The sequence below is a fragment of the Arachis ipaensis genome, chromosome B7 (genome assembly GCF_059453495.1).
Source record: "Arachis ipaensis isolate K30076 ecotype BB chromosome B7, ASM5945349v1, whole genome shotgun sequence".
In the NCBI taxonomy this organism is placed as follows: Eukaryota; Viridiplantae; Streptophyta; class Magnoliopsida; order Fabales; family Fabaceae; genus Arachis; species Arachis ipaensis.
This window is the reverse complement of record NC_142442.1, coordinates 12,374,647-12,393,063: the sequence shown is the minus strand read 5'-3', so window position 1 is coordinate 12,393,063 and position 18,417 is coordinate 12,374,647. Positions and strand designations below refer to the sequence as shown.

Genomic DNA, 18,417 nt, shown 5'->3' with positions numbered 1-18,417 from the left:
TTGGACTTAATTCATAAAGCACTTAAGGTGAGCATTACTCTTCATAAAAGCCTGGTACATCTGTTGAGCAGTTAAATCCTGTAGCTTAAAATATTTCAATTGATTCATACATTATTTGCCATTATATGAGGTGATTGTCTATATCTCACGCACCTTAACAAAATATCTCACATCATATATACAAATAACACAATTTCAAAATATCAAGCCTGCAAGCCATAGATAGCCCAACAAAGACATTCCATTCCATTTTTGAAAAATTATCATCTCTGTACATATATTGAAAGCCCTCTCTCTCTTCCAGTAACAAGCAATTCAAACACCACCCTCTAAAAGCTAATACACAATCAAGAAGCCTATAATAAGACATACAATAATTGCCAATTTGTAAAAGAAATATCACAAAGGCAATCAGCAAAAACACAACAAAAAATGGTTCAACTGTATTCACATCAATCATAGCATTTGTCTGAGCTGCTGGTTTTCTTTACGAAGAGACTTTACTTCTTTCATCAACTCAGCTTGGATTTCCAAAATGTCATTCATCTTGGTTGACATTTCCATCTGTCGAATTTGACAATTAATAAAAAAGGGTTGGAAGAAATAAAAGAAAATCAAAATGACTGATTAACTCAATAGGCAAACCTCTTGCAGATGGAACTGTCTTAAAATTTCGATATGAAGGTTTCTCATATCCTCGTGTATAGATTTCTGAAAGGAATCTAGAGTTTCTTCAAGAGTTCTTTGAAAGAGTTGAAGCGTGAATGATGATCCTTGTCCATCTAACTGAGATGCTTTCGGTTGTGAGCTTATTCCCTATCATCAAATTTCATAACTCAATAAAGATAAGAAAACTAAAACAACTAATATAAATATGTATTAACATATTATCATACTGGGTTCGATGAATAATTTACAGTCAGAAGCACAGTAGCAGAAGACTCTACAATGAGAAAAATGTTCTAAAAGCACACATCAATACATGCAGTAGATGAAATCATCATATCTAATTATCTTGTATGCATAACTTACATTTGCAAGGGGAAGAGAGCCAGATTCTGTTGGAGCAGATATATCAGTCTTCATCAGCAAGGTATTTAGAAGTTCTTCTCTAGTTTCTGCACCCGATTTCTTAATCTTGGGTGAACCAGATACTCCATCACTGAATGCAGAGGTAGTGCTTATTCTTTCTGCATACGTAGAAAACCTCCGAGTAAAGGATGACATTTTGGGGGAATCAAGGATTCTCGGAGAATCGCTATTTGCCTGACCAAGGCTAGATTTTGTATTGATGGACAGAGGCAAAGAAGTAGGGAACATGTTATCAGAAAATCCCAGTGAAGTCTCTTGGCCTGTAGAGACATCCTTTGCACGTAAATTGGCAAAACTTAGGCTTGAACTTGTATAGGAACTGAGAGCTGATGATGAGGATGGATCATGTAATGAAGATAATGTTGACCCTGCACTCTGACTACCAGAAGCCAACATCCCCAAACGAGATGGAGCATTGACAGGCTGACGTACGAAAGCGTATTTATCAGATAACTTCTCACCACCCCAAGCTTCCGGAGGCGTGATAGAAGATGAATCTTCATTCTTTGAAGATGGAGGAGTAGTTGACCCCACAAGTGGAAAGGAAGGTTGTGTTATATCCTACACCAAATTAGTTTGCAATATGATCAGTCAAACTAGGATAATCTATCAGGCAAAAGCTAATATTAAATTGAACTTCCATGTGGACTGAGTAAGTGCAACAACGAATTAAAGTCAGACAACAATTTATGAACCACTTTATAACACAACTAATTGATATTCTTACATAGTAGAATTTCATTATTTTCTTATGAATTCCGGGGGGAGAGAGAGATAGAGAGAGGTGCGAATAAAGACTGAATATTAGTATGATCTGATGTGACTGAGAAAGATAATGTGTTAAATAGACAAAATCCTAAGTCATATTTATCATAGTACTATACTCTTAATCCTAGCTAAATACGAAAAATCATAAAATTAAAATTAAAATAGATATTAGAATTGATTCTATGCTATCATCGCAGATACGTTTTGATATTCTAGGATATGTTATATTATATGATAATTGATATCTTATTGTCTTCTTTATTTCAAAGAAAATAATTACAATCTTGCCTTTTTTCCCCCTCAACAAACCAAGTTCTTCCGTTGCATGTTAGCAAATTTAAGTGCTAGTGTGCTACACATTAACAAGTTCACTGATGGCATGGAAGATGGAAGGCAGATTTTAAATAAAGATATGTTGGACTGTGAATTGAAAGTATATAGATTAGTGGATCAGTTAAATTCAAAATAAGGGCAATGAGAGAAACGAACCTGCTTGCCGGTTGAGGCAGATTTCCAATCTAATATTGGATGATCACTAATTCCTTCCTCTGAATTTGGAAATTTTCGACTGGATGATGGAAACAGTGACGATGAAGGTTTCTTATCTCCAAATGGGCCATCCTTCTTTGATCCATTGTCATCCCATAGTGAAGATGCTATTGGCTGAACATCCACAAGCGGGGAGAATACCTCCATGTCATCCTTGAAGTTATAACTAGAGCGTGTAGCTTGCAACCTTGACAGGTGTCCACCTGGCCATAAAGGGTTTCGTAGTGGTGTTTCTTCTGCTATAGATGAATTCAGTATGCTTGATGTGAATCCACCGCTGGATGCTGTAAATGATGATGTGTCAATGGAAGCACTCAAACGACTTGGATTCCTTGTGGTGGACACTGATGTTGACAGAGAAACACTCGACGCAGTTGCAGAAGGTAAAGGATCAGGCATAAGGATTGAATCTTCAACTGCATCTCCCACAAGAGCAGTCTCAGCAGAGCAATTTTCATTAACAATAACTGGTTTTGACCTTTGCCAGCACAAGCTTGTCACAGCCTGTTGCATGCCATAATAATTTAGAAGAAAAAGATGACACTAAGTTTCTGAAAATAAACCAGAGATCAAAAATCAGGAGATCAATGCTTTTAAAAGATTTCTATATTTTGATTATTTCTATATTCTTGAATGACCAATGAACATGGGAGCACCTTAGGACATCATTAAAAGACTCCCATTATTTAAAAGATTTTTCAATTTGCATTTTTCCGTAAACATACAGACACGTTATTTGACAGATCATGAGTATATTTAGCATAGATAAGGTCACTTGTTAACCCAGGTCATCGCATTAGGGAATTAAAAGAAAAGGCACAAATAAATCCATCTAGTATAGAACATTATTCATATTGCCTAACTTGCCTCATCCAGGATTGAGACAAAACTCTATATGTAAATTGGAAAGCTTATACTAGCTTAAATAGTCCCATTAGTCCATGTCAGCATAAGATGAAAAATGCATCAGCAGCACCCAAGTGCTTGCACTTCCTTAAGTCAATCTTATTGTCAGGTGAGATCTAACAAAAAGCTTAAATGGATTAAAACCAGCAGATGTAGATGAGGCAAAAGATTACCTCTGAACTACCATAAGCATGAAGAACAACAAAAGGTTGTGGTTTTCCACGAACGTCATAGAATGCCACTCGGCCATTGCTAGTTCCAGCAGCCAGCATCCAACCATCATCTCTATAGGCCAATGAAGAGAAAGGTGCTTCATGGGAAATGCAAGATGAGGGTTTTCTAGAACTGGAGTCATAAGTATATAACTTTTTGTCAAGACCCACACTAGCAAAGATCTGTCAAAGAGAGAAACATGTCAAAAAGCAAGATCATCCCAAGTTCAAGACATAAAAGAAAGGCAACAGTTTCACTGTATATATCATATAAAATTAAAACAAGCCATGAAAAATGAAACCTTGTCGTTGGATGGAGAGAAGCTAATACCAGCAGTTGGAGCAGAATGCTGCTTCATCCACGAAACCTTTTTTCCCCCAAAACAAAGGGCAGAAGAAGCATAAAATGAATATGATCAATTCAAATTGATCCATTTGAAATAATAATAAGAAATAAGAAAGAAAGAACTTGCTACAGAAGACGGTAACTCTGTGAACGACAACAATATTAAGCTGTTGACTAGACATGATTTAGACGATTATGAGTATGTTATTCTCTAAGACTATCTAAATAGACTGCACCTTCAATTGTAAACCAAGAAAAATGGCTAACATTACAGCATGCTATACAATTACAACACATGTCATACCTTAGGGCTACGACCAGTAGTATCCCACAAATGGACTGTCCCATCATCACCAGCCGTGACTAGAAGGTGACGACTAACTCGTGAATAATCAAGAACTCTCAACATCTGGTCTTAACATTTTAAAGAAGAGAGATTAGTCTGCAAACATTGATGCAATTCCAAACACTAAGGACATAGAAGCTTCAACAAAGCAGAGAAACCTGTTGATCGGGATCTTTGAGTTCAGCAGCCCTTGCCCCAGAGGCAAGGTTATGAAGTATAAGGTCCCCACTAAGGCTGATAGAAGCCAAATGTTCATCTTTACAGTTGTACATTACACCTGTGATAGCATTAGTATGACCCCGCAGCCATTTGATACAGCGTTTCTTTTGCAGATCCCATATCCTTACAACTTGGCCACTTCCTCCAGAACAAATATATCTGGATGCCTTATTACTGAAGCAGATAGCCGATATAGACTCCTGGTTTAAAAAATAAGGGGGAAATATCAGCATGATAAAACCCCAACAGAACCAAGTGAACATGCTTGATTCAAATCAAGTTACTATCAGGACCAAAACAGACAAAAGGGAGCAACCATATAATTGTAGCAAATAAATTAATATAAACCAAATAGTGTATGCAGTTAAGTAAGCCTAGATGCAATACAATACAACACAGACAATCTACAGTCTTGCTCACCTGGATCTTAAAGAAAATTAGAATAGATACACCAAATAAGGAACACAAGTATCATACGAAGATGCCTCACTGCCTTTGTCATTCTTTTCATTCTTTTTATTTTCTAAAAATGCAACAAAGGGCAAGTTCAGACAAGGTAGTCTTTCCCCTGATTCATAAATCCTTTTTATCAAAGTTTCCGTTGATTTTAACATTCCACCTAACGGGTCTTAAAACACAAAAAAAGTTTTTAAGTTTTACTCTATTAGTTATCAATGTGCCCGATGCACAAGCATAACATGACTGATATATTTAATTCTAAGGGACTACATTATAGTTTCCCGCATTGATAAATGCATGGACAAATTTAGGACTTAGGAATCTGCTCTCTCAACCTCAGGAACTATAATGAGGATTTAAACACAAGGGCAAAGTTGGTTCTCAGTGTTATGCAGATATAGGAATTACATTCTCTAAGCCCTAAACAGAAGAAGATTACCTCAATGTTATCTCCACTATCAGTGCCAGCAATGGGAATGGTCCCCATGCTTTGCCCATTCTTCCTCCACAACGAGATCTTCTTATCATCCCCAGCACTTGCCACAACCAAATCTGCAAACAAAAGACCAAAATTCACTCAGAAACAAAAATCTCCTCAATTCTATTGAATCTTGAAATTTCTATGCAAACCTGCGCAAGCAGAATCAGAAAAGGTTCTAAATTTTTTTATGAGAGAATTTTAGGGACTCACTGGTGTGGTTCCACTTCACAGAATTGACTTCTGAACCGGGAGAAGGGATGTAGCTGAGGGTGCAAGGGTCGCCGGGCTTCACGGAGCAGTCGAACAGCTTCACGGTGTCGCCGCCGCTCGCCGCCAGCAACGACGCCATTTCACGGATCCGCCCCCCCAAAAAAAGTAAAAATAAAAAACCGTTGCTTTTCTGGTCGCTGTATTTTGTTAAGAGGTTTTTCTGATTTCTTGGAAGGGTTTTTCCGTTTTGGGGGGGAAATGGGTGGGATTTATGTTTGTTTTGCGATTTGGATTTGGAAATGGTGAACCCTACAGAGAGCGAGGAGAGAGAAGTTGAAGAGAGAAAAAGGAAGGAAAAATTTGAACGACAAATAAATAGAAAGTGAGCGCCTTTTATATTATGGTTTCCACTATTTGCGACTCTCAAGTGTTGCCTTTGCTTCAAACTTCAAAAAATAATAGATATGTGTAAATTTAAAATGGAATAACTAATTAAAATGAATAAAAACTTAAGCTAATGACACAACCAAAGTTGATGGAATATATATTTATTATATATATTTATTATTAAGTGTAAAACGTATTTTTCTAATCATTTAACCTACAATATGTGATGATGGAAATTTTGACTTATAAAATTTGTATGTTCAATTTACAATAATAACCTTTAGAATTGTGATCATTTTTTACAATAATAACCTGATGAGCATGATCCTCTAGAAACAGAGGCAAATCCAGAGCATATTTAATGACACTGGATAAGAAAAAAGGAAATAACACTAGCTAAGCTTTGAGAGAAAGAATGGAGATTTAGGACATTTTGTAAGAAAAATAAGATATATTGCAATGTTCGTTGAAATCTGAATACAACTGAAGTGAGCTCCTCTTTTTATAGAGATCTCTGAAGGACAACAAAATCTTACAGAATTTAAGCAAGCCTATATAACAATGCCAGCTGGAAGATAAGGATAAGCCTTATCTCATTCTAACTTTACATAGACAAGTGACAGAGATCACTTTATTTTAGTGCACTTAATAATTGTACATAGTGGGGCATTTGTTTTAATAAATGGACAGCTTAAAATAGTCTTCTAGAATGGTCCCATCACCGTCTGAGAAGGATGATGTGTCATCACAAGCCAAGTTGACTGCTCTAAAGTCTATATCCGGGTCTTGTAAATAGGTAAGCGGATCCTCAGTGTTCGCTTCATTAGGATCTTGGGTATCTTGTAAATATGGGTCATATATGTCTGAATTTGGGCCTTCAGCATCATTTGGTATCCCTGCATCAATTTTGGTTGGGCTTGGTGGCAAGGCATATACTCTAGCACTTAGATATTCAGAATTTAGATCTTTATTATTTAGGAGATGTATGGATGAGCTAAGTTGATCGGAAAAGTTATACCTTGATCTCGGAGTGTAAAAAGAGTATTATTCAAATTGATTAATTATCCCTGAGGCTATGAATCTGGACTGAAATTCTTGAAGTGTAATTGGCAAAACATCTGATCTGAATGAGAGTCCTTCAATTAGATCTTTATCTCCATATATTCTAGGTTGCCAGAGTTGACAAAGGTATTTGGTCAAGGCATTTAAGACTGACTTTTCATCTATAGGCCATATGGTAGAGTATCCAACAATATCAATCCTGTTCATGGTGTGTGGGTTACCACCAGTGAAGTAACTTCTTTGTAAGGTGACAAATCAACAGAATTTCTGTTTTTCCTGGGAAGGTTTGTCCCACAGTTGATGGCGGTCAAGCATGTTGTATAACATTCCTCTCCATGCATCAAGTGGAGCATACATGGAAAATAATCGAACTAAATGGGATTGTGCTTGAGTGCTATTACACAAGATATGGTATATGGGGAAGATTGGTACTATGATGGCACATCTATATATGGAAGACAGAGCCCAGATATACTACATCATTTCTTCTGGTATAGGTCTTTGGATTATTTGGATAGTGCAGAAAGGAGTGTCCATGTTGAAGTGCCTGGGGTTCGGATGAATTTGGGTTATGACAAGAAGCTGGTGTAGCCAGTAGAACAGGATTTGTCGAACTAGGTAATCTATTTAAAACTCTGTCTGGGGTCTTGTTTTGAGGGAAAAAGGGCCAATCTTTCTTCTGTATGAGTTTATATGAAGCCGGTAATCAGGAAATATAATTGTGTATGGAGAATTGTATGTACTCATGGTGCAAATATAAAAGACTAGTTTTGGGATTGGTTCTTTGGTAGGCCTAGATAGGAAATCATCAAGTGTGTTTAGGTGTCCCTTTATGTGTTTTACCTCAAATTGATAACAGAAAAACCAGTCTTTCCATCGCAAAAGTTGAGAGTCTGGCAGGATCTTTTTCTTGATTTCTAGCATTGATGGGAGAGAGGTGTTATCCATCTCCACAGTGAAATTATAAGAATTGAGGTTGAAATTGAATTTTTCTATCCCGCGTTTAACAGCAAGGATTTCTTTGTAAGTGGCATAGTAGTGTTTTTCTGATTCTTTAAACTGTCTGCTAGTATGCGCACATCCATCAAAGATTATGTTGAAATAACAAGTGGCTCTCTACACAAATAGATTATGTGGTAGAACAAGTGGCTGAACTCAGAAACCGACTCTCTACACAAACTTTTCAACTTGACCAAGAACTCAAAACCTATATTGCAATAGGTATTTTGGCCCAGAGCTCCATAAGAAAAGCAGAGAACTGGACCAAGTTAAAGCCCAGCTCCGCCAGATTGAGATGGATAGAGACAAATTGGGTGTACCTCAGGCATTGGCTATAAATCCATTATCCATGTACCTTAAACCATATCCATCATATTCACCTGTCCTATTTTCCTCAGCATATTCACCACCTGAAACTCCAAATTATGAATCCATCTTCAAATCCACTTATCATTTAGTCAGACAAGCCAACACCAAAAAATCTGTCTCTCCTCAAGGACGACGTTATTCGTCCCAGCCACAGCCACCTCTCCAACCCAGACCTCGTCCTCCCAGGAGGACTGGAAATTTCTTAGAGAAGATATACCCTTTGATCCCCTACAAAAGACAAGGGCATAAAAGAAGGATCACATGCCCCAGGCTGAACAATTAATACCCCTTACTCTGAATAATCAATCAGACATTGAAGAAACCACTGATGAATCTATAGAAGAAACTGCTGAATGGTCAGAAGAAGACTATGTAGCAGACCTTTCAGCAATAGCCATGGTCAATCCAGTAGAAGAAGAAGAAGGAGAAATAACCTCTAAAAAGGATGAACCAACAACTTCAGTTAATCCTCCACAAATAGGATCTTTTGAAGTAAAAACTTCCAACAAATGGTTTACCTTTGATGATATTCCACCTTCAAGATACAGGGAAAGGTTAAATGAATTTGATACTTGGATTGAAACCAACATGACTAATCCAAATCTTTCAAGTAGACAAGTCCTTGCAGATTTCATAAATCGGATTACTGGCAACCTCCGAGAATGGGTTAATAACCTTTTCTGAGTATGAAAGACTCCAACTCATTAATAGTACTTCTCTTCAGTTTTTGGGAGTACTACACTAAGAATTCTTGGGAGATATTACAATTATCCAAAAAAAAATTTCAAGAGTATTTTGAAATGAAGTGTTGCTCACTCAATAGGAAGGACTTAGAAAAACATTACAAGAGGATGATTGCTAAATATTATCCCCTTGGAGGAAATAATAATCCACCACTCAAACAAGTCTTTATGGCATCCCTGCCAGATGAACTCTAGCCAGAACTACAACGGATGATGATGACTCTTCGTAAAGAAGTAGCTACCACCACCATTGGAGAAATATACCAACTGGCTCTAGCTGTCTTGAATAAACTATGTGAACAACAACAGATGTTCAAACGGCTCAATCAAAATTCAGGCAAACTCAAAGGGGCATGTAGTAAATCCTACTTGAAGATCAAATGCAAAGAACCTGGCATCTATGAATGTAAGTCAAAAAAGAAGACACATTGGCAGCAGCAATCTAGAACAATCCGACAGGAGACATTCAGAATGGGTAGAAGAAAGGAAAGATCTTTCCGCTATTTCAAAAGAAAAATCCTCCATAGCAAAAAATCAAACAAATGCTTCATTTGCGAAAAACAGGGTCACTTTGTTAAATCATGTCCCAACAAGATAAAAAAAGAAATAAAAATGCTTCAGTCTTTGATGGATGCAGCCTCCATAAAAGATGAAGAAGATCTTGAATCAGTACTTGAAGAGCAAGAAGACAAAGGTGGTGATACCCAATATGTTTTTCAAGACTCTGGCTCGAAAGAAAGCAGTTCAGAAGATGATTTCTCACCAGAGAGATCAATCTTTACAATAGCTTCCGTCACCGCAAGAACTCCTAAAGGATAAAAAATCTCAAAAGAAGAACTTTGATATCTTGGGTCTTTAGGAATAAAGCAGATTGATGGTACTCTCTGACCTCATTTCTACTTAAAGGTCAAAATTTCCATCTATGACAAATCACTGAAAGCTGTTGCACTGATGGATACTGGATCTTGTGCCACTGTCCTAAAACCACATGTCTTACCTAAAGAAATATAGGCGCCTTTTCATAAGACGTTTTCAGTGGCCAACAACGAAGTCTTCACCATCAATCTAATTTCCAAAAAATCTATTAGATTGGAAATATTTGTAGGTCAGACCACTTGGCTCAGGGTATTGGGAAGTTATCTCCCAGAAAAAGATGTCCTGTTTGGATTCGATGCTTTTTTTCGAACCCATAGGCTACATATTAAGCCCACTGACCTAAGTTACAAAAGACAATTCTTGCCTTACACAGGAATACAAAGCATCCTTGAAATTCAGGAAGCTCCAGATGAATATAAGGAGGTCCAACAACAACATCTTAATGCTTGTTGTGATAGTCATGATCAATTCAACCACCCTGTACCTTTGTGAAAGAATCCAGATTTTTATGTTTGCCTTCCTTTTAAAAAGAATGAGGACATCAACCCAACAAGGGCCACACACTCAAGGATGAATCCTAAAGATCTTAGGTTGGCAAGAGCTGAATGTGCAGCTCTTCTTGTTCAAGAGCTCATTGAACCAACCAATTCTAACTGGTCATGTCAAGTCTTTTATGTTGAAAAAAGGGCTGAGCAAAATAGAGGAAAAAAGATGCTTGTTATTGATTACAAGCCACTCAATGTCTTTTTGCAAGACGACAAATTCTCTCTACCAAGAAACCCAGTCATTACACAAAGGCTAAGTGGAGCAAAAATATTCAGCAAGTTTGATCTAAAAGCTGGTTTTTGGCAAATAGCGCTTCATCTTGAAGATAGATACAAGACAATCTTTTGCATTCCTGAAGCCCAATATTAGTGGACAGTAATGCCATTCGGACTCAAAGTGGCCCCATCTCTCTTCTAAAAAATAATGATCAAAATCTTCTGAGCCCATTTTACATTTCACACTCATTTATATTGATGACATCCTACTGTTCTCAAAAAACAATGAAGCCCATAAGGCACTCCTGCCCCAATTCACTCAAATCATTAAAGATCAGAGAATCATGCTATCATAAAAAAAAGCTCCCTTGCTCAAACAAAAATTGAATTTTTCGGGATGGTCTTCAAAGATGGATTTTTTCAACCAGAAAATCATATTGTCAAAGAATTAATTCATTTTCCTGATGAAAATATGACAGTCAAACAAGTCCAACAATTCTTGGGAATTGTAAACTACATCAAAGACTTTATTCTAGATGTGACCAAACACACTAGTCAATTGTTAAAACTCTTGAAAAATAAAACCCCACCATGAGGACTTGAACAAACCACAGCTGTCAAAATCCTGAAGAAAATAACACAAGATCCCCCTCCTCTAAAGATTCCTAGCACAGGAAAAAGGATATTACAGACAGATGCTAGTGATGAATTATGGGGAGTTGTGTTGCTTGAAGAAATTGATGGGACAAGACACCACTGTGCTCATGCTAGCAAACAGTTCAAAGAATCAGAAAAACACTACTATGCCACTTACAAAGAAATCCTTGCTGTTAAACGCAGGATAGAAAAATTCAATTTCCACCTCAGTTCTTATCATTTCACTGTGGAGATGGATAACACCTCTTTCCCATCAATGTTGGAAATCAAAAAAAAGATCCTGCTAGACTCTCAACTTTTGCGATGGAAAGATTGATTTTCCCGTTATAAATTTGAGGTAAAACACATAAAGGGACACCAAAACACACTTGATGATTTCTTATCTAGGCCTACCAAAGAACCAATCCCAAAACTAGTCCTTTACATTTGCACCATGAGTATACACAATTCTCCATACACCATTCCATTTCCTGATTGTCCACTTCACAAAAGTCCATACAGAAGAAAGATTGGCCCTTTTTCCCTCAAAGCAAGACCCCAGACAGAGTTAAAAATAGATTGCCTAGCCAGACAAACCATGTTCTACTGGCTACACCAGCTTCTTGTCATAACCCAAATCTATCCGAACCCCAGGTAGCTCAACATGGACACTCCTTTCTGCACTATCCCAATAATCCAAAGACCTATACCAGAAGAAATGATGTGGTATATCTGGGCTCTGTCTTCCATATATACATGTGCTATCATAGTGTCAATCTTCCCCATATACCATATCTTGTGTAATAGCACTCAAGCACAATCCCATTTGGTTCGATTATTCTCCATGTATGCCCCATTTGACGCATGGAGAGGAATGTTATACAACATGCTTGATCGCCATCAACTGTGGGACAAACCTTCCCAGGTAAAACGAAAATTCTGTTGTTTTGTCACCGTACAGAGAAGTTACTTCACTGGTGGTAACCCACACACCATGAACAGGATTGATATTGTTGGATACTCTACCATATGGCCTATAGATGAAAAGTCAGTCTTGAATGCCTTGGCCAAATACCTTTGTCAACTCTGACAACCTGGAATATATGGAGATAAAGATGTAATCAAAGGACTCTCATTTAGATCTGATGTTCCGCCAATTACAATCTAATAATTTCAGTCCAGATTCATAACCTCAGGGATAATTAATCAATTTGGACAGTACTCTTTTTACACTCCAAGATCAAAGCAGAACTTTCCTGATAAACCTAGCACATCCAGACATCTCCCAAATAATGAAGATATAAATTCTGAAGATCTAAGTGTTAGAGTATATGCCTTGCCACCAAATCCAACCAAAATTGATGCAAGGATGCCAAATGATGCTGAAGGCCCAAATTCAGACATATATGACCCATATTTACAAGATGCCCAAAATCCTAATGAAGCGAACACTGAGGATCTGTTTACCTATTTACAAGACCCGGATATAGACTTTAGAGCAGTCAACTTGGCTTGTGATGATACATCATCCTTCTCAGATGGTGATGGGACCCTTCCAAAAGACTATTTTAAGCCGTCCATTTATTAAAACAAATGCCCCACTATGTATAATTATTAAGTGCACTAAAATAAAGTGATCTTTGTCACTTGTCTAGGTAAAGTCAGAAAGAGATAAGGCTTATCCTTATCTTCCAGGTGGCATTGTTTAATAGGCTTGCTTAAATTCTGTAAGATATGTTGTCCTTCAGAGACCTTTATAAAAAAGAGGAGCTCACTTCAGTTGTAGATCTCAGCGAACATTGTAATATATCCACTTTTTCTTACAAAATGTTATAAATCTCCCTTCTCTTTCTGAATCTGAAAGCTTAGCTGGTGTTATTTCCTTCTTTCTTATCCAGTGTCATTAAGTATGCTTTGGACTTGCCTCTGTTTCTAGAGGATCCTACTCATCAGAATATGGCACGGATAGGATCCATGGAAATTTATCATAGTGGAAAAAAGACTCGATCTTATAATACCAAGTTTTACTCGAACCCTTTAAATCTCACTTGATAAGGTGATCGATAGGGATAAGTAAAAGGTGTTGTAACATCGATCTCCTGAAGTATTGGAGATCCACCCCTGTGGTATTTTTAAATATTAAAAACGTCTTTTGTTTTTGCTTTTTTTAAAAACAAGATATTATTAGCTTTTAGAAAAAATAAATAATTTATTTTTTTAATAAAAGTACTTTAAAAAAAAAACGTATCTAAATAGATTTTAAATTAAATAAAAATATTTTATTTAAAAAATACTTTTTTCACTCAAAAAATATATAAATGAAGCCTAGAAACAACAAAACTAAAAAATTCAACAACTAAAAGAATTAACAACACACCTCTCCTTGTAGCTATTGAATGAGGTATAGTATTTTTTAAAATTTTAATTTAAGTTTTCAAACAAATTGATTTTTGTTTTATTTAATATTTACGAGTAAAATTCATTCGTGCATGAATATTTTTTCATCAAATAGGTAAGAAAGTAAACGCATGAGAGATTACACATGAAAACATCATGAAAATTCAACATAAACATTACGGTTGGAAACTATTTTTCATTCCTTTAACAAATTTATATGCTCTAATTTATAATATCCGTCTTTTACCAAATTTTAAAAATGTCATATCCATCATGAAATTTAAACAATATGCACATAACAATTTCGTATTCCAACCATCAATTATTAAATTAGTCACTCATATAAAATATATGATTAGTCACTCATATAAAATATATATTTAAAATAAATTAAAATTCACCTATATTTATATACAAATAATACACAGATACATGATGATAACCAAGTGAATATTATTGTTGGTTAATCTGGTATTTCTTTGGCAGAGTGAAAATGTAACATATAACTTTTTCAAAGTTGAAGCTCAAAAAAATAGAGAAGCTTTGAATCCATGCAAAGAAGGGAACACACATGTTCCTAACAAGGAAAAAGTTCTAAATTTCCCTAACTAGCATAAGATTTTCAATGAACACCACACAAAATTACAAAACAATATAAAAACATTAAAATCATTAAACTAAATCCGACAATGGCATCTTTAGTGTGTCAATAAAATTGAGTAAAAAAGTTACCACATTCAGCTCTATCTTCGGAACAAAGGAGGCTATTTCCCTGACCCATCTACAACACATACATGTACATAATGGGTTGCAGAATAATTAGGCAGAAAATGAAAGAGAAAAATAAAAAATAAAAAAATAAAACAAAGCTTTTGCTTGTGACCATCCAAATCCAACTGTGATTCAAATCCTACAATTTGCACTTTTATGGTCCCCGCCTCCATGGATTGAATGTAGCATTAAACTCCGTCGTCTTAAAATCGGATAGAACTGAAGACCAGGCAATCTACACCATCTTCTGATTTTAACTTAACCTAACCATTAGGAGAATATATAATGTAAAAGTTGATGGATAATCATAATAATAAATAAATACATTAAAGAAGCAAAAATTCAGAACAGAACAAAGTTTTTGCTAAAACTCATAACAGAATGACCAAGAAAACTGGCGTCACATGACATTCAAGAACAAAGCTAAAAGAATGGAAACAAAAAAAAACAAAGCTAAAGGAATACCAATGAGATGTGTCCTGTAAAACACATAACAATGTTCCTACATTCCTACTTGGTAGGATTTGACAAGAGTAGAACTATGTTCTTTACCATGAAATCAGAGGGTTGTGTCTGTTGTGTAGAATTTGAACACTTACCTCCAAGTCACAATGCTTAGCAAAAAGTGTTGGTGACCAAGGTTCACCATCTAAACATTTTAATAACAAAGTTAATGAGAGATCCAAAATTAATGTCTATAATTTTAGAATACAAATGCTCTTGTAAAATCTTCAAACACGTTTATTTGTTTGTTTTTAAGAACATAAAAAAAAATGATGAAATCCCTAATTGACAAAAAGACATCATGTGGGAACATCTTAAAAAGTAAGATAATAGGTGATCCCTTTAAATCAAAATAACAAAATCTTAGTTGTGCCTTCAAACCATCAAGCAAAAGAAATCAAACCAATACTATGCATTTAGAAGATTTAGACTTAATTGATGACATTATCTCAGATTATTATCTTTCTAGGGTAAAATAGTCCGACTTTAATGCATGTCACTATTAAGCCCCTTTTTTGTTCTATATAAACCCCTTTCTTGCTCCAAGGACCTTGATTAAGAGTGGTTTGGCAAGTTGAATGTATAGTCATTATTCTCACTCTATGTTTCTTTGATAGGTTCTCAAAGTTAACAATTAACTCTCTAACTACCCAACCCTAATGAGCTATTGAGCTATTGAGCTATAAGAATTGTGTCATTTAACTGGATTTGCTACATAAAGATTTGAAATAAAAACCATAAGATAAAAGATTTGATATTGACAATGTGAGAGAGAGTAACAGTTTGTAGCAAGAGTTTCTCCTTATGGTGTTTTGTTATTTGAGAAAACTATATTGAGATAAACCAACTAGATCACCCATGTTTTCTAAAAAATCTCAAATAAGCAACATTCTGCACATGCGGGATGTATGCTCAATTAATGCACTTGTGAAAAACATAAAATTAAAAAAGCAATAGTTGTACCTTAATTAACCAATACTGTTGTGCCAACCATCAAATCTTGTTTGCCATTCCGAACTTTATCTTTTTCTCTGCAGGCTTGAGAATTTGAAAGGAACACATCAAGTTTTCATCTACACTCATCATGGCACCAGCATTGTCAAACTCGCCACAGTAGTTTGGAGCCGAAAATATTGTAACAAGTTGCCTTTCAGCAAAAAATTCATATCCATCCTCTACAACCTATAGAAAAAGTCATATAATGTTAACTTCCAATAAACCACCAAATGTTTAGCATTTTTATAGAGAAGATAAATGGGATTAACTAAAAAGGAGGACATAGAGGGTGACACGAGGAAAAAGGTATACATCATGACCTGATGAGCACGACAAATAAGGTCCAAGTCATGCTTTGTCAAGAACTCCGCAACCTTATCCGGGCCAAATGTGTAAGAAACTCCTCTGTCATTCATACCCCAACCCTTCACATCTCTACCCGGATCAGACCAAAGCAGATCACATAGCAAGCCAGTGTCTGGAATAGCAGTAGGACGTGGCAAATTCCTAATTTGATCCAAGTTTGTGAGTTCAGGGGAAAGGCCACCATGCATGCACAGTATTTTATCATCTATAAGGGCTGCCACAGGCAGACAGTTAAAAGAATCCGTAAAGGCTTTCCAGAGCCGCACATTGAACCTCCGCTTACATTCGTCGTAGAATCCATATATCCTATTAATGGAAGCACACTCATGATTTCCCCTCAACAAGAAAAAGTTTTCCGGATACTTGATTTTATATGCAAGCAAAAGGCATATAGTTTCCAAGCTCTGCTTCCCACGATCGACATAGTCTCCTAAAAAGAGATAATTAGCACTGGGAGGTAAACCTCCATACTCAAAGAGCCTCAACAAATCACTGTACTGCCCATGAATATCACCTGAAAGATGCAAAGTTCAACACAGCTTCTCTCAATTCTCAACAACAAATTAGTAGTGTTCTAAACAACTGCAAATGAATATCTTGAAATGAAGAATGAGAATGCTGAAACACTGAAGTAACAGGAAAACCTAGAGAGAAAAATAAAAATAAAAATAAAAATAAATCATATTTTGACACCACCCCACAATTTTATATCTCCCAATACAAAAAGGGTTGCCCACATTTTATTCACCCTTTCAAACCAACCAAGGATACCGTAAAAAGGTAGCAGCTTTAAACCCTAGACAAGAAAAAAAACTAATAATAACAACAAATAATGAAAATTAAAAGGGAATGGGGGAACAAAATACCACAAATCTTGATAGGGGCTTCGAGTTCTAACAAATTAGGCTGTTGAAGGAAGATGTCTCTGGAAGCAACACAAAGCTGCTTGATCTCGGCTTCAGAGAGCTGAACCTGCTTTCCAGGTCTGGCCAATCGGACCTCCGTAAGGCGGCGGATTATGTCGTCAAGAATTGCTTCATCAATCCCTTGTTGCTGTTGTCCTGCGTTGCTCATCGCAGCAACAAGATGATCAATAATCCGAATAATAGCTGGTAACAAAAATTGAAAACCGCTTCAGTCTCACTCACTCACTCACTCACACTCTGTTCTTCTTCAGGTTTTTTTTTTTTTATTTTGAAGAAACAAAAATAAAAAGAACAATTTTTTTTTCAGTTGTTGCCAAGAATCAAAGGGGGGTGAAGTGCTTTTCCCTTTCTTCGTGTATACTGTTTGTTTGTTTCTGTTTTTGAGAATTTGAGTTGTGTTTGCTCTCTCCGTGTCTCTGTTTTTTTTTTCTTAATAAAATTTGTACATTTATTATTTAATGTTATTAATTAAATTATTTAGGTTTTTTTGGGGAGGGATTATGGAAGCCCATAAAGCCCAATTTTATGTCCAGTTTTTTTTACCAAAAAAATTATATTTTTATTTTTGAAGTTAGTTTTATTTTATTTTAATTTTGTCCCAAAAAAATTTTATTTATATCAATATATTCTTACAGCTAAATTTTTAAAAAATTTACCATTAATCTAACAATAATGTATGGTAGCTATTTTTGATTTGTTTGTTTTGATGGTTGTTTTTAGAAAATTGTTGTTGAATTGGTTCTAAATTTTTTAAAAAATTATCCATCAAAGTATATTTGATACAAATCGAAATTTTTTGAGATAAAATTAAAATAAAATAAAACTTAGAAATATTTTTAAAATCTTTAACAAATTTTAAAAATAAAAAATATACTTTATCTATTTTAATAAATAAATTATAAAATTGGAAAATTTTTAAGATAATTGCAGTGAGAATTGAATGATTTTTAAAGGACTTAGGTGTGTTTGCAAGTTTGGTTTTGAAAGCTTGTAGGGAGAATGAAAAGGTTTTGGATCATTAAAGCTTGTTTAAAAG

General features: G+C 35.6%; 2 protein-coding genes across 2 annotated transcripts; both read right to left on the bottom strand.

The window, feature by feature from the left end:
* Window positions 1–217: 217 nt before the first annotated feature.
* NEDD1 (Transducin/WD40 repeat-like superfamily protein) lies at window positions 218–5,970 on the bottom strand. The gene is made up of 10 exons (XM_016311187.3): window positions 5,589–5,970; window positions 5,337–5,449; window positions 4,378–4,638; window positions 4,178–4,282; window positions 3,830–3,895; window positions 3,489–3,710; window positions 2,350–2,913; window positions 1,033–1,653; window positions 646–816; window positions 218–564 (listed from the first exon to the last, which is right to left on the bottom strand). The coding sequence occupies exons 1-10, from the start codon at window positions 5,725–5,727 to the stop codon at window positions 457–459; spliced, it is 2,370 nt and encodes a 789-aa protein (XP_016166673.1). The 5' UTR covers window positions 5,728–5,970; the 3' UTR covers window positions 218–456.
* Window positions 5,971–14,389: 8,419 nt separating this feature from the next.
* On the bottom strand, window positions 14,390–17,831 carry LOC107609230 (serine/threonine-protein phosphatase PP1 isozyme 4). The gene is made up of 4 exons (XM_016311111.3): window positions 17,322–17,831; window positions 16,410–16,969; window positions 16,057–16,275; window positions 14,390–14,852 (listed from the first exon to the last, which is right to left on the bottom strand). Exons 1-3 carry the CDS (start codon window positions 17,527–17,529, stop codon window positions 16,087–16,089), a joined length of 957 nt encoding a protein of 318 aa, XP_016166597.1. The 5' UTR covers window positions 17,530–17,831; the 3' UTR covers window positions 14,390–14,852; window positions 16,057–16,086.
* Between the last annotated feature and the right edge of the window lie 586 nt (window positions 17,832–18,417).

Bases quoted from the DNA above. Each gene is read 5' to 3' on its own strand.
- NEDD1 (XM_016311187.3), bottom strand. From the start codon at position 5,727: ATGGCGTCGTTGCTGGCGGCGAGCGGCGGCGACACCGTGAAGCTGTTC. The intron at 4,283-4,377 runs GTTTCTCTGCTT...TGTTAAGACCAG, and splicing joins TCAAAGATCCCGATCAACAG to ATGTTGAGAGTTCTTGATTA. The intron at 2,914-3,488 runs GTAATCTTTTGC...GGCATGCAACAG, and splicing joins ATGCTTATGGTAGTTCAGAG to GCTGTGACAAGCTTGTGCTG.
- LOC107609230 (XM_016311111.3), bottom strand. From the start codon at position 17,529: ATGAGCAACGCAGGACAACAGCAACAAGGGATTGATGAAGCAATTCTT. The intron at 16,970-17,321 runs GTATTTTGTTCC...TGCATCTTTCAG, and splicing joins AGCCCCTATCAAGATTTGTG to GTGATATTCATGGGCAGTAC. The intron at 16,276-16,409 runs GTCATGATGTAT...CTTTTTCTATAG, and splicing joins TTATTTGTCGTGCTCATCAG to GTTGTAGAGGATGGATATGA.